We start from the raw sequence: 14,851 nt of genomic DNA, 5'->3' as shown, positions 1-14,851 counted from the left end.
GTAAAGCAGAAAATCAGGCCCGACCCGAGCCAAAAAACATTCTGCGTTAGCCCGATGACCTGCCAGGCTATTCATATGTAATTTCATTGTTTGTGAAAAAGGAGACTGCAATATGTATGTAATATATGTTTGTATACTACATAAATATTGCAGTCTAAAAATTCAGAGTGGAATAAATATTTATTCCATTTGTAAATTAATTGAAATACCAAAAGGTTACATTTAAAAGCCTCCTCAAAATGTATTTGATTCAATTTGTAAAATAATCAAGCGGTTTATTTATGAGTGGGTTCAAAAACTCTTTGGCCACTCAACACCCAAGTATGGCGGCTTGCCTGTAGGGTGCCATCCACAAGGGCACCTTGATGGTGGCGGCTATGAAAGTAGAGAACATTACTCATCTAATTTTCTCTCATCTAGTCTCCCCACCCGCTGAGGCACACATCTTGTTTATTCTAGTCACAGTGTGGCACAGAAATGTATTTGGAGGCTAAAGGAATTCACTTTATAATGTTGACCTAGACGAAACTGACAGGGCGGTGCCAAGTTTAGTTTAGAGTCCTAATTATCTAAATAGCTTACTGTACACTCTGAGTTTTAAACCTGCCTAACTAGTCTCTGTGGGACTTCCCTTGTAAGAAGCAGGCTGACGGAACGCTGCAGGATTTGACAAAGTGAATTTCTCTGTCTTTTGATCATCAGCCAGCAAATAATTCAGAAGAATTTATGCATATAATAACCAGCTGCTTCAATATCTGTCATCTTGGAAACATGGCAGACAAGGATATTAACTGCGAGCAGCTGCAAAGCCACTGTCACACTCATAATAGACTCGAGGTAGTGCAGTGGTTCTGCCAGAGCACTGCCCAGGGTCCAAGTTTAATTTTTCCTCAAAAAACATATTTAGTTAATTTTAAATCAAACTGAAATAAAGTTTTTGATTCTTTAACTGACTGTGACCTGATTTCTATAGACGGCACTCAAGAAAAAGTATTAATTGTTTTGCACAATATTAGTTTTGGGACTCCTTTTTCTGATAAATGTCCTCTTCCAAACAAGCTGGAGTTTGAAGTCCCACTTAATGGTTGGTATTTTAAGTCTTTGCTATTGGGTCTTCTTATTCCCAGTCTCTGTCTCAGTCCCTTTTAGTGTCTTACAGGTCCAGTGTGTAACATTTAGGAGAATATTTGGAAGGAATTGTTGTATTTTCTTACCTTATAATGGTCGGTTCCTCCCACTGTTGAACCGCCATTGTTTCAACAGTAGCCCAGAATGGACAAACCAAACACTGGCTCTGGATAGGGCCTTTTTATTAATTTATTTTTAAAGAGTTTTTGGTCACTAGAATATCTGCAAATCACAATAACGATAAGATTAGGCTAGGGTATACAGGCAACTAAAACACCTGGTTAATGGTGGTTGTGGTGTGTTAGACATCCATCTAATCCTCACCCTTACAGTCCTCTTTGCTAAATTAAGGACACACTACTTCCTTCCTGCATTGGGGGTAAAATCTGCGCAACAGATTTGCTCATCATGAACTTAATTTCCAGGATAGTGGGCTTTGCAGAGCAAGGTGGATCCATGAGTAAATAATTAAAACAAAAACCATCTGAATGGTTATTTGGTCATCTGAATGGTGAAGTTATTTTAAAAAACATGGAAGGACACACACAACAAACTGCTACCATGATGCCACAGGTCTATTTAGACATTTTTGAAAAAATATGCTCTGAAGACAATTTAAGAATCTGTCGAATACATCTGAAGTCTCAGCCTGTGGTGTCTGGCTTGTGGAAGAAGAAAAGAAGAGAAACTTAAATGGGTAAAATCACTGATTCGCTAAGCTGAACTGCAAGTCAGTTAGCTCTGCTAAGTGCCAGATGGAACCAACAGTGCTGGACACATTGCAAAATTTACAGCCAGCCACTGAAGTTCAACAGCCCAAAGATGACTGCTTGTGAGCATGTTGTGTAGCGCCCTAAAGAGTCACTTAAAAAGACAACAGCAAAAGAGGCATGAAAGGTTGTAGACCTTTGAGAACCAGAGGAAAACTGGAGCAGTTAGTCTCTGAGGCTGGCAACTGTTGGAAATGAAACAAAAGAACGAGCAGTAGTGAAAGATTTCTTTCCCTTCAGTTACTCACTGACAGATTGACCACCAGAAGTAGTAAAGCTGCTTGGACCATGTCAGTCATGGGGGCGATAGAGCAGAAAGCTCCCCTCAGGGATGGAAGAAATGCCAGAGCCATACACTTGTTTCAAGTTGACTTTATGTTTGAGATCAGAAGCTATTTTCTTTTCACACAGTGTGACATTCGAGGTGCCCGTAGCTTAAAGGTGAGAGAGGCAGACCAAGGTGGCGCCTGACTGGGAAAAATATGAGTGAGGGAAGTAAAAGACTGTACCTCAGTGTTAATGTGTATAGCTTGCACCTCAGAGAGAAAGGAAACAGATCTTGTTAGTAAAAGAGGGAGCGTATGAATCTTGAGCTCAGCACGGAAAATGTGTGTATTGGCCGATGGCCTTGTGTCCAACAGTCAAAGCTTTTATATAATAAGGCTGAATAGATGTAAAAATGTGGTAAGGAAGGTGTTTACTGTAAAATAATATATGCACTCAGCAAACTCTCCCTTGATAAATAAAACTAAAAACAGATTCTCTCAGCAGATGCCTTATGAGTTCAGCATTGTCACCCTTTTCCCCCTCAGAATGTCTTACTGCTGTTTTTGTGCTGATACACTGTTTTGATAAAACAGCTAAAAATAGGTGTAGACAGGATTAAAGAATCATATGAGAATAAACTGGATACAATAGGGAATGTTGTATTTGACTACAGAGAGAAGAAAAAAGATTTGAAGTTTATGAAAAAGAGAAAAGACAGTTTCAGGACAAAAGAAGTCAATGTGACAGCAAGAACCTGCCTGCTTAATTGCAAATGAGAAAGTGCCTCATGGAGGGAGCATTCAGGAAATTAAGATGTAAGATAAAAAGGTATCATTCTGATCATATTTTCACAGTGGGGAAGGTAAAATAATCTTAGACGTGACAAAATTCAGAAATCATTATTTGGAAAGGAAGGAGCTGTCGTCTGGAGGGAATGAGTTAGGGAATGCAAATAGTAAGAGTAGCTACAAGAACACTTTCATTGGTTTTCAGTCCAATGAAATATCCCTACACTTTGCACCAAAAAAGGTACAAGGTAATAAAGAAATATTGAGCAGAGCATTAGACTGTACACAGTCTGTGAGAGTGATTCTGCACTTAGCTGTCTGGTGGCGTAATAGGTTATTGCACAAAACAGAGTGATTGCTCACAGCAAGAATAATGCCTCCTCCAGTTTCAAAACCAAGCTGCACGCGAGACAGCAGTATTGACCAACAGTGCAAAATTAAACAAAGGTATACTATATTCTAGCAGGCCTCTGAGTCTGCCGGGGTGTTTTGTTCTAAAAACAGGGAACCCAATTCACGAAGACCAAATTGATAGTTGGATCAAATATTCACACAGACGTGGTGCTGTGACATGTTGCAAACAGCCAAACACACAAGCTCCAAAAGCAGAGTAATAAGCTAACCTCGCTAACAGAAGCTATGCTATTGTTTCAGCTTGTAGTAGATCCGATGAAATTAGCAAACTTCTTTATCTTAACTTTTTCCACTTAGCTTCTGTATTAGGAGCAGGTACAGGAAGCAAATGCAAGCTTGGATTTCATTGCAGGAATTCCTAATTTTTTAATATCCACCCTGTGTCTATCAGCAGTTAAGACCTTACTGCCCTTCCTGATCACACAGGACTGAATATAATATTCAAATTATGTTTTCATTAGTGTACAATAACCTGAAAATAAGTATTGTTGTGTTTTTGTCCTCTTCTATGGTCCATGTTGAACTGCCAAGTTTCTGCAGTAGTAGGGGGGTTAGGAATGGAGGTTTTGGGGCCATGGGTTATTTGCATGTTATCTAATTCAGACTTCATACTATAGAGTTACGTTATGGCCAGTAGTTACAAATGATTCAACCTGGTAAGTCAAATGGCACTCATCTGCAGTTTTAATGGAAAAGATCTCAGCCGGAGGCAAGGACAAAAGTTCTAGGACATAAAATGTTCCATCGTTTCAGTTCTGTAATTTATCCATAATTGACCCAGAATACAATACAATACTTGATTTCCATTGCTGAATGTATTCAAGGAATTCTACAGAGCTTAACCTGAACTTCACTCTGCTATGAATAATATACTTCCTCTACTGTATTACTGTAGCCAGTACTGTGGTTTTGGATTCATCCATTGAGGTTAAACAAGTACAGTTACACTATTTCTCTTTCCAGAGAAGCTCCGCTTCACAAATGCCTGTTCAAAGAATCTCTGCAGCTCTAATCTACCATTTTGTCTTTGTGCCCTTCAGCCTCCCTTAAGAGTGGAAGCTGTCCAAGTCAAGTCCATGTATTGATAAAACACTTTGGACAGCAGAACAAAGACTGCAAAAAGAGAAAACCAGAATACACACATTTCTAACATACGACACTAAAGATGCTCTTGTCTTTTTCTGTATTTTTGAATTTTCAGATGTTTAGAAGCATGCAGACCTGTGATCTGTCCCTCCACTCCATTTACAATGTCTGTTTTTATTTCTACAGAACAAGGCAAAGTTCTCAAAGTTCTTCACACCAGTGAGGGGGTCTTCATCATATCTCAGTACTCGCTGTTTCACAATGAGGGCCCCGTCCTAAACATGGCCATCGACTCCCAAAAGGTACGAAGAATAATGGTACACTGTGTGTTAGAGGGTGATTTAAGTTGCATTCCTGCTCTCACCATAAATAATAAATCAGGGCTGAGAAAGGCTGCAGGCTCCCTTCAGACATGTAAGGAAAATTAATTATACTGTAGCTGGATATCGTAGCCATAAAATAACCACAGACTCAATCAGAGTCGAAAAGGGGAAGGGAGGAAATGTGATTAGTATTTGTGCAGAATTCATTGTTAGAGAGTTCAATTTGAAACAGTTCTGCCTCTGAATAGTTTTAAGATGGTCAGAGAGTTTGCTACATCATCTACTCTGCATCATTTAGAATTAAACAACATTTTTGTGTTTTCTTTATGCAATTCTTATGATAATTAAGTGTCTATTAATTTTATTATTATTAATTAATTTTTTTATTATGGAATTTCCACAAATTTCTAAATGTTGTCTGTATCTGAATACATACATGGATATGCTTGGATGGATGGGGCTGTTTAATCTTCCATTTGAAACTATACTAGCCTCTGTAAAATATTAAACATCTTCAAGTCATGTCATTCATATAGAAATTCCTCATTTATGGGTTTTAATTGAGAATTTTGGTTGGTTTGAAAACTCTTTCAGAGGCTCTGCTGCCCTAAAATGAATACAAAATTGGAAAGACAGTGACTCCTTGTAATTATTTTTATATTTAATTTTTTTTGTAAAACTGGTCAAGTCTGCAGTTTTGAATAACAATGGCTGATGTATTCCAGTAATGCTGGTGCTGTTGTCGAGTCAGAAAATACATTATATATATTGCATTTTTTCCTCCTTAGGGACACCTGTATGTTGGTACAGCGATGGAGATACAGCGACTGCCACTGGCTGACTGCGGTCGCTATGGCGACACATGCAGGGAGTGCATCCTTTCCCGGGATCCGTACTGCGGCTGGGACAGAGCCAGGAGGAAGTGCATCGCCATCCCGCCTGGATACAACGTCACGACTGGGTATGATCAGATATGATGTCACTGCTGCAGAGACTGTTCTTACACGAACTGACAATAAAAGGAGAGGGCACTCATAAGCAATTTTTAAAACACTGTGTCAGTATCAATCGATCTGAAGCATACGTCTGCAATTAAAGAAATAACGACTTGTATCCTAACTGATGCTCATTGGCCCTGAGGTGATTGAACTTGCTTTAACTATGAAGAAACTGCAGTTCAAAGGAAAAACATGACAATCATCAAAAATGCATGTTGAGCTAATACTGCGTTTCACTCAGTTACTAAATTGCTTCGGCTTGAATGGTTTTTGTGCAGTTCCAATTTTTAGAGATAATATAAAAATCAATCATGTGCTGTAATAAGTCTCTGACTCCTTTCTCCTTTCCCCCTGACATTGTTGAATGATTTGTCTCTGCATGTTTTAATTTGCAAGTAACAGTAGGTTGATGTGGTGGCTCATAAGCCATTTGTGAAACTATTTAATGCTGCTAATTTGTCCTCTCTATTATTTTCCAACAGGGCACTCGTTCAGAATCTGGACCATTCAAACTCCTCGGTTTGTGGGGAAGCTGCTGGTAAGCCCTTATCTGCTCTCTCCCACTCTCTGTATCTTAATTAAACCAAAATAGGAACCTTTGAGCAGCTACAGTAAAAAGATGATTATCATATAATTGAACAGAGTCCAAAAACCCGCAGGGAGAGATTTTTTTCTCACATCATGGCTTGCCCTGTTTCAAAGCTCGAAACCTAGTTATAACCCTGAATAATCACTACAATTACTCCCCTCTGAAGGGACGGCTATCTCCTTAAGTGATCTGATTTTAACATTGTATTTATTTCCAGTTGTGTCAGTGGTGCCACCTGTCCTGCCCGTGGATACAAGAACAAGTTTTGAGCTTTCTTTCCCCCAGAAAGTAATACTCAAAGATCATCATTAAGTGATATCTTAGAGCACACTGCACACTGCAAAGCTTCACACAATGTGCTTTAAAATCTTTACTCTACATTATTCTACTTTATAATAAAAAAACAAAACAAAACAACAATCCATGTGGGTTTGCAAACAAAATACTATTTAAAAAAGGGACAGTTCACCCCCAAATCTAAAATACATATTTGTCCTCTTAGACAGAATAAATGAATGCTTTTAAATCAAGTACTTACCCAATCATTGTGTTTCAGAATAAATCACAGCACACATCTGTCTATCTTTTCACTACAACTTTTTTTCTACGACATTTTTTCCCTTGCAAAGATTATGATTGTATTTACCCACTAAGGGGGCACCTACAAGAAAGGTGGTATTGCAGGACCCAACTTAGAGCCTGTATAATTTCTGTTGACGCTGTGATTTTGCATATTGCCAATTGAAATTGCAGTTAATCCAAAACCTCAAACCAACTGATAAACAATAAATATGGGGACATCGGATCGTTGAAGGTCTGGAAGCTTGATGTTGCTGCCTGCTTTGCCAGGGTGGTAATCAGACTGAGCAAAAATCTACAAAAGCTGCTGGTATTTAGAGCAGCAAATATTAAATAATGAACGACATATGGGCTGTCCCGCTTTGGAGTTATTTAAGGTGATCACAGAGAGAAGTATAATCAACATTTACAATTGCATTGTGAAAGGGTTAATTTTGGTATAAAATTCTTCATTACTTTATCCCTACAGCTCTGAAGCAGCGTCGAACTTCCCCCAAAGAAGTTTTTGTGCAGTCCAACACCTCTGTCTTTCTTGCTTGCCCTGTGCGTTCCTTCCACGCCACCTACCGCTGGGAGAAAGACAACTGTGTCAGGAACTATCCCTGCCTCTTCTCCGGGGACTTCTGTGTCCTGGGGCCCGCTGTCGACACGCCCCTGAAGGAAGGCGTCTTCCGCTGCATGGCCACTGAGGATGGATTCAAGGTGGAGGTTATCTCTTTCAGGCTGGTGAACAACGGCAGGCTCCTGGCCGCCTCCCTGGCCTCCACCTTGGGGCCGTCGCTCCTGCTCGCCGTGGCTGCCCTGTGGCTCCATTAACTACTGCTAACACTAATGCTAACCCCTCATCCTTACTGGCTCCCAATGACAGCAAAGACGAGGAGCCGCTGTTAGGAGGTTAGGTTCACAGAGCACTGAAGTACATGGTTGGGTCGAACAGTGAAAATTCACCTTTTCCCATAAAAAGACTCAAACGTCAGTTGAATGGAGGATTAAATTCTGTACTTTTTGCATAAAGCTATATATCTGCAGCTGCAGCTGCCTTAATAAGATCAGAACTGTAAAATACATTCATTAACATTCAGACTAAAATAACTAGGACCTTGAACTGACAGGTCTTGCAAGTCAAATCTAGATTAAACTGTAATTAGGTGCTTTGCGAACCTTTCCTCTCTGACACATAAAGATAAACATATCGTATGAGTGGGGCAAAAAAAACCACCAATACCAGGCCAATTCTTTTTACCATTTCTCTACTTATTTTGAAATCGACTTGATTGTGCTTATTTGTGAATATATAAACCTTTAATACCGCTCTTACATCTAGTCATTCATCTTCTTAAACTTTATTGGTATAGCTCATTAGTACTTAGAAAAATGTCTGGTATTGAGATTTAAAAGCCTTAACACTTCTGGGACATAAACTCCTAAGCACAATTTTGCAGTCGAGGCAGAATACTGCAGACTCGGTTGGACTTGGCGCTATAATTAGTGCAGCTGAGTCTAACAACATCGCTGGGAGGAAGTGTCAGCTTTTTGACAGGAAGTAGGCGGATGGGCAAGAGCTCATTCTCGAACATCACTGTGTCTCAGCACCTCCTCCTCAGACGAGGCAGTTTCTTGCATCTTTTTATCAGATGGTATCAGACATCGTTATTACGCCTTGTTCACAGCTTTGTCCGTTGCTTTTCTTTTACATACCATCGTCTTTCCTTCTCCCCAGAGCATCAGAAACAAACCACTCGGTCTTACAGGATGTGAAAAACACAACATCGCCTACAGCTCCTTTGGAAAAAAGTTACTTAATGTTAACAGTACGGAGCAAACCACACTCAGAATCTTACAAGAAAGTCTTAATAAAAAAACACTGAATAATTAAATCAATCTCTATTAATCAACGTGAAAGTTTAGATTCTGGACCTTTTGTATTAGGTGTGGAGAGATGGTGGTTGCAAGTTATGTCAAACAGCAGTTACCTTTTTGCTAATTCTGGGTATGTAGGCGTCATTGTGTCCATCAGGTTTTAGAAAACGGAGTAAAGATGAGCTATTGAGCTATGCTGCAAATGACATCCAATTTCTGTCAAACCAACAATGCGTAAAGATGTGAACAAGGTGTTTCGCTATAGCAATTTCAATAAACACATACATCATAAGGGCAGATGAAGCTAAATTGAACTGCATATTAAGCTTGCATTTTATAGTTTGCCAGGAGAAAAAAAGGCTTGTACTTAGACGTGTGAAGTATGTCCTGTGTTTTACTGCTCTGCAGTTGCTGATTTCTACCATTGCTGCCTACGTATGTGAAACTTTGTCTTGATTGTTTGGGTTTTTATGCCATAGTTAGAATGTCATACGTAACCATTGACTGCTTTGCCTCTCTCCCCAGGGACATCAGTGCAAATAGACAAGAAAATGGTTATTGTTTACCTGTATCGCTATGCTGTGAAACAAAAGGCTTGACAGATTCCATGAAGATGCTTCACTGATGTACAGCAGCAACCACAACCAGCAGCATGAGCAGCGGCTTTAGGTTTCAACATCACCTTACATCCGCAGCATCATCCTTTAACATCTCCTCTAATAACACAACATTTATTAAGACTAAGAAAGCAGATAAAAGCTGAATGTAAAATGGAAATTAGAGTTGTGAATGTAGCTGCAGTTCAACAGCACTGAAAAGCCAAAAACTCATGCCAAACCTTATGAATACTGATCAGCTGACTGAAGAAGTAGGCTTGTGCGGTGATGAATTATGCAGCGGATTAGCATGTTCTCCAGAGCTTTGAGAATTATCATTCAGTAATGTTACATAAATCTGGCCGTGCCGAGCCTTCCACTGTGGCAGAGATGTCATTAATAGCTAATTAGACAATGGAGCCGACTCGTCATGCACCGTATTAAAGAATTTATTTTACACCGTCAGGGAAAAGGGCAGCATGTCCTCAGCTGTGAAGTAGTGTCGTATTTCTCACCCAGCTCGGTTGTGCGTTGCTGCTCAGGGATCTGCTTGCTTTCTGCATTGCACTGACGCGGGCTATTGACTGTGCCAAAAAAAAAAGGGAAAAAAAGAAAAAACAAAGCTATGTTGAGCCACCTCATCCGCCCAGCGCTTATTGCTGCTTCTTCTGTTAATTCGCAAAATCCCTCGGCCCTTACCTCGCATAATATTTTGTCTCGGACAAACCCTGACAGCGTGTACAACATCTCTACGACTAAACCCACAAACACAAACCTACTGCAGGTCTGACATGCATATTAAGCTTCTTTGTGTCTCTGTGTCGCCACCAGGGTGGGAAATTATCACCAGCCACCAGCCAAGTGCTGGTAAACATTTAGTAGAGGCTGTTAACAAAGTCCATGCTGCCAGAGACTTTTGGCAGGAAAATAACTCAACAACATACTCAGACATGCTCAAGGCATCTTCCTGTATAACCTCCTTTATATTGTAACCATAACTGCTGTGTATGTGTCGTTGTGATTTGACTCACTATGAGAGGAGAGGCCAGTGCTATCCAATGCTAATTAGGCAAATGAAATCTGGCATCGTAAGCTTCTTCACTGTGTCCCAAGTCCATACTATATACACATGTAGAGACTTTTTCAACATAACAAATGACAGAATTGGTCACCCACTGTATGTTGAAGTTTTTCTAATAAGTGACCTTTTGCTGTCATATGGCTGATATCTATAAGCTAATACGTTGCAGTGGGTGGTTGGTGGATGGCGTACCAAAGCATGTGACTTTGAGATGGGAGTTCATTATTCAGGTCCCATCTCCAACCAAGACTGTGACATTTCCTAAGCCTCAGCAAAGTACTTTTAGTTGCCTAAACACTAAGAATAGAGGTGACAGACTTTCTCTTGTGAGGCGTTTTTTTTGGGAAAGTCTGATGGGTCTCTGTAGAAGGCAATTAACATTGTTCTGTATGTAGTATGATGGCTTGTACTAATACCATAAAGTAAGTGTTAAAACCCTCTGCTTAGTAAAATGAAGTAATTTAAATCTTTATTTAATAATGCGAACATAATGGGAATATCCAGATGTGTTGAATAACCATAGAATGGTCCTTTTCAAAATGTGTTAAATATTTGATGCAGTGAGCAGTATTTTAATTGCTGGTCCAGCGGAATAAAGGAGTTTTATCCAATTCATAATCTACAGAGTTAGTAGTAAATACAGCCATCAGATGCAGTGAAAGTGGAGCTGAAAGTATTATATTTCAATGAAATTACAGGAGGAAAAATAGAGAGTCTCTCGAAAAGGAAAACTATAAATGAGTCCATTATGTCATTAAATGTACTCACAATACTTCTCCTGACTGCACAAGAATGTACTTGGACATTGAAACTACTACTAATGTTTTGTCTAAAGTGACATTGTACAAATGAGGTACAATCCAAGCCACAGTAGATCAAGGAGAAGCCTTTCGAGAATATGTGCCACAACTACCAAGGAGAAATAGGAGCCATCTCAATATCAACAACAATTGTTATTCTGTTTTATCTTTAAATTTTTATTTAATTTATTTATTTTTTACTTTTTTCACCTGTTAATAGCTCCTCCATCTCAGTTTTGTGCTGTGGGACACTAGTTCTGTGCTCAGCACTACGCTCCAATTTTCTGGTCATGGTGTATTTTTGTCATTGCACACAGAATAGGTTGGTGTTATAGTGTGGATTTGGGACTGAGGGTTTGTGTTCTCAGCAAGAGAAAGGACCTTGTGTCACAGATTGTTAAACATGGTCAGACAGGTGTTGCTGTGCAGACCTGATTGCATTTCCCCCTCTTCATGATGAGGAGTAGGCAGGTGGAATCAGGCCTCCATCATTCAGCACTTTACTCAGTCATCATCCTCAACTCAACAAGGCTTTGCTTTTATATCCACACTTTTCAAGCTAATGTGTGGAATTAAGATTTATAGCATTTACCAACATTTCCTCTGTGTTCAAGTCCTTGCTTTGATACGGATATATACACGGCTGCTTTATCGGAATTCAGTTATCATTCACTCACATCCATCATCGTCAGCCAGTCCGATAAAGGCTAATCTCCTTCAAAGCAAGCTCTTGATTTGCCTTCAGGAAACCATTTTAGTAGATCACGCTATCTGCTGTGAACAAATCGATGTCGAGTGAAGCGGGTCGCTGTTTTGTTTGCTCTGGGGTTTTGAGTGTCAAGTACTGTACATGATGTGTGCCCATGATTATGTGTCTTGATATATCTAATTTTAAAAGTAACATGCCAAACTCTATTATTAAAAAAAGAGATTTATATTGGTGCCATGCCACTCTAATGCCATCTCATAACATGTATTTTTAAAAAAACAAATATCTATAGTGTAATAGATATTCATGTAACAAATCCATATTGACATGTGTTTCCCTGAACATGTGCGGTGAAAATTAATAAAATATAAGTATAAAGAAACGATTTATTGTGTTTATTTGAAAGTACCATGGAACTGAAGCCCTTTAAATCAGATAACCCATTAAAGCCATCGCGAAACAAGTGTCTTACAAAGGCCTTAATTACTTTTACAAATTAAGGTAAAACTTGTCAGTTTTAGGGGGGGAAGGGGTTCCCTTTTAAAAACAAATTGATCGATGCAGTAAACCTATTCAAAAACCATAAATCAATTATGATCCATCATTTTTTATATTACTTTTTTACATACCTAAGGTAAATCTATTAGTTACTTGAATACTGATTTAAAATCCCAACTCTAATAGCACCTCAAACTGACCTTTTCAAATTAATAGTAAACACATTTATCTAAATCATGTTTATGGTACAATATCCCTTTGTTTGTCTATGTTTAAAGGGCTAAATCAAGGATTAAATAAAGGTCTGATGTTTCATAGGGAAGATGAAGATTTATAAATAAAAAGAACCTTTTTTTATCAATAACATGCCAAATTTATTTTCACTAAGCTTTATAGGTCTTAAATAGACTCTTCCTTCTTATTCCTTTTTTAAGAGATCTCAGAAAATGATGGAGAAAGTTGTTAAAATGATAAGGTGCATGCGGGAAATCTGCACACACCAGATCACAAAATGGTTGACACTCAGTTGGAGGTACCCGTCAAGACGAGCATGTTTCATCACCATCTGCTGGCCAATTTTCTGTGGATTGACAAGAATATTTAAAAGGATATACAATCTATTCGATATTTAAAATCCACTGACATCATCTGAGTCATGAGTCCAGTCTCTGCTGGTCATTACTTAAACTCAGCCTGATTCCAGCATATTTGGCAGCTCTCATGTTGTATCAGCCGTTCTGTTGTAGCCTCCTCCTCCCTGATTAATGGCATTTTATGAGTCTAGAGCGAGCAATCAACTCCACCAATCAGAACTAGGGTAACATGGGTGTCAAACCTCTCTGCTCCAATAATTAGAGATGATGTAACCCCAGCTGGTAGGCTGTATGATAGGACTTGAAAAGGAAAAGCAGCCCTCTTAGATTGATATTTTATGGCTGAAATGTCAATTTATGCCCGTCTGAAGAGTCTGCTGCTATCCCTCTTAATTATCACATACATGCATGCCAATTAAGGTTGTCAGGAAGGATGGATTTTCACACTGTGTACATTTTCTTAAAACACTTCAGAACCACCTTTTGAGATTCAGCTTTATACTCACATTTTTTCACAGAGCAAAGTGGACACAGATGGTGTTCCATGTCAACACGGAGGACACTTTTTTAACATTGGCTACATTTGCTGAAATTCTCTTTGCATCCTGACAGCAATCAATAAATCAATGCTCTGGGAATAAAAAAAAAAAAAAATCCATTATCTGTGGTTGTCGCAGACCTGTGATAAGCCAATCGAAGCATTTCGGCCTTAATGAAATTATTGGCTGGGCTGCCTACCCGTCTACTGGCCTTCCTCTCTGCACACACTCTGCTGGTGCCCTTATTGTGCATGAAAATGTGTTTTAAGGATGTGGTGACACCTCTTTGGGCTTGTGCACTGTATATCACTATCACTGCAAATAGCAACGACCATGAATATATAAGTTCAACCAGAAATGAAAATATCATTTCATATGTTTTTATTTTTAATAACCTGTATAAATAATATAGATTTATAGATATTGCAATAGAATAGTCAAGTTAAATCATTTGTTGTCCTTGCCATGAGAGAGCCTTGTTGATATGGCAGGAAAAACACCAATTTCTGGATGTAAAAGAACAGGAATAAACTTGTTGGTCCTTTAAAAGACAATGAACTGACAATGCAATGAAAAGAAAAGTCTGTTTGACTAAGATAAATGAGTTAAAACCACACAAAATATTCAGAGGGGCAAACATCTACCAACTTACTATAGGCCCTAAAGGACAGCATAACAGACTTCCAGGAAATCATGACTAATAAAAAAAAAAAAACTGAGGAAAACCTGTGACACAGACTCAGTGAGCACAGCTGGCAGTGAAAGTGCAGCTGGCAGTGTTCCCGCAAAAGCTGAAAAACAGAGCTGAATCAAAGTATTCTGGGTAAAACGTGTGCAATAAAATGAGTCATAGACATGACAAAGAAAAAAGGAACAAATGAGTCAGCTTCCAGCAATGACTATGCAAAAACCAAGCCTCCATGGGGATAAATATTAAACAGAATAATTAGAAACATTTTTAACCATGCTAGCGATATGGAAGTAGCAATGTCGCTTTGTCTGCCGCCACTTTTTTCCAAAATGAAACAAACTGCCATTGTGAACATGTTCCAATGCTGGCATTTACCTCAAAGTACCACTGTATGTACAAGGCTGCTAGCATGGTTAGACTCATTTCCCCTTCTGATACAAGCTATGGTCTTCCTGAGCAGCAAAACTGTATTGTAGGATGTTTGGAAGCAGAAAACATGCCACTGGATATTCATGGTTTTAAAAGGATGAATTCTAATATTG

The 14,851-nt window shown here is 39.0% G+C and overlaps 1 protein-coding gene across 1 annotated transcript in view; it reads left to right on the top strand.

Moving 5' to 3' along the window:
* The window catches only part of si:ch211-113g11.6 (uncharacterized protein LOC559008 homolog), a 38,180-nt gene extending 25,810 nt beyond the window's left edge, over positions 1-12,370 (top strand). Inside the window, exons 11-14 of the mRNA XM_051406580.1 lie at positions 4,640-4,755; positions 5,565-5,737; positions 6,257-6,312; positions 7,412-12,370. Coding sequence (XP_051262540.1) covers positions 4,640-4,755; positions 5,565-5,737; positions 6,257-6,312; positions 7,412-7,758 — 692 coding nt within the window. The 3' untranslated portion in view covers positions 7,759-12,370. The remainder of the gene's footprint in view (positions 1-4,639; positions 4,756-5,564; positions 5,738-6,256; positions 6,313-7,411) is intronic.
* The last annotated feature ends 2,481 nt before the right edge of the window (positions 12,371-14,851 follow it).

This window comes from Dicentrarchus labrax, unplaced genomic scaffold (genome assembly GCF_905237075.1).
Source record: "Dicentrarchus labrax unplaced genomic scaffold, dlabrax2021, whole genome shotgun sequence".
In the NCBI taxonomy this organism is placed as follows: domain Eukaryota; kingdom Metazoa; phylum Chordata; class Actinopteri; family Moronidae; genus Dicentrarchus; species Dicentrarchus labrax.
Note: the sequence above shows the minus strand (reverse complement) of the source record. Positions and strands in the feature narration are given on the sequence as shown.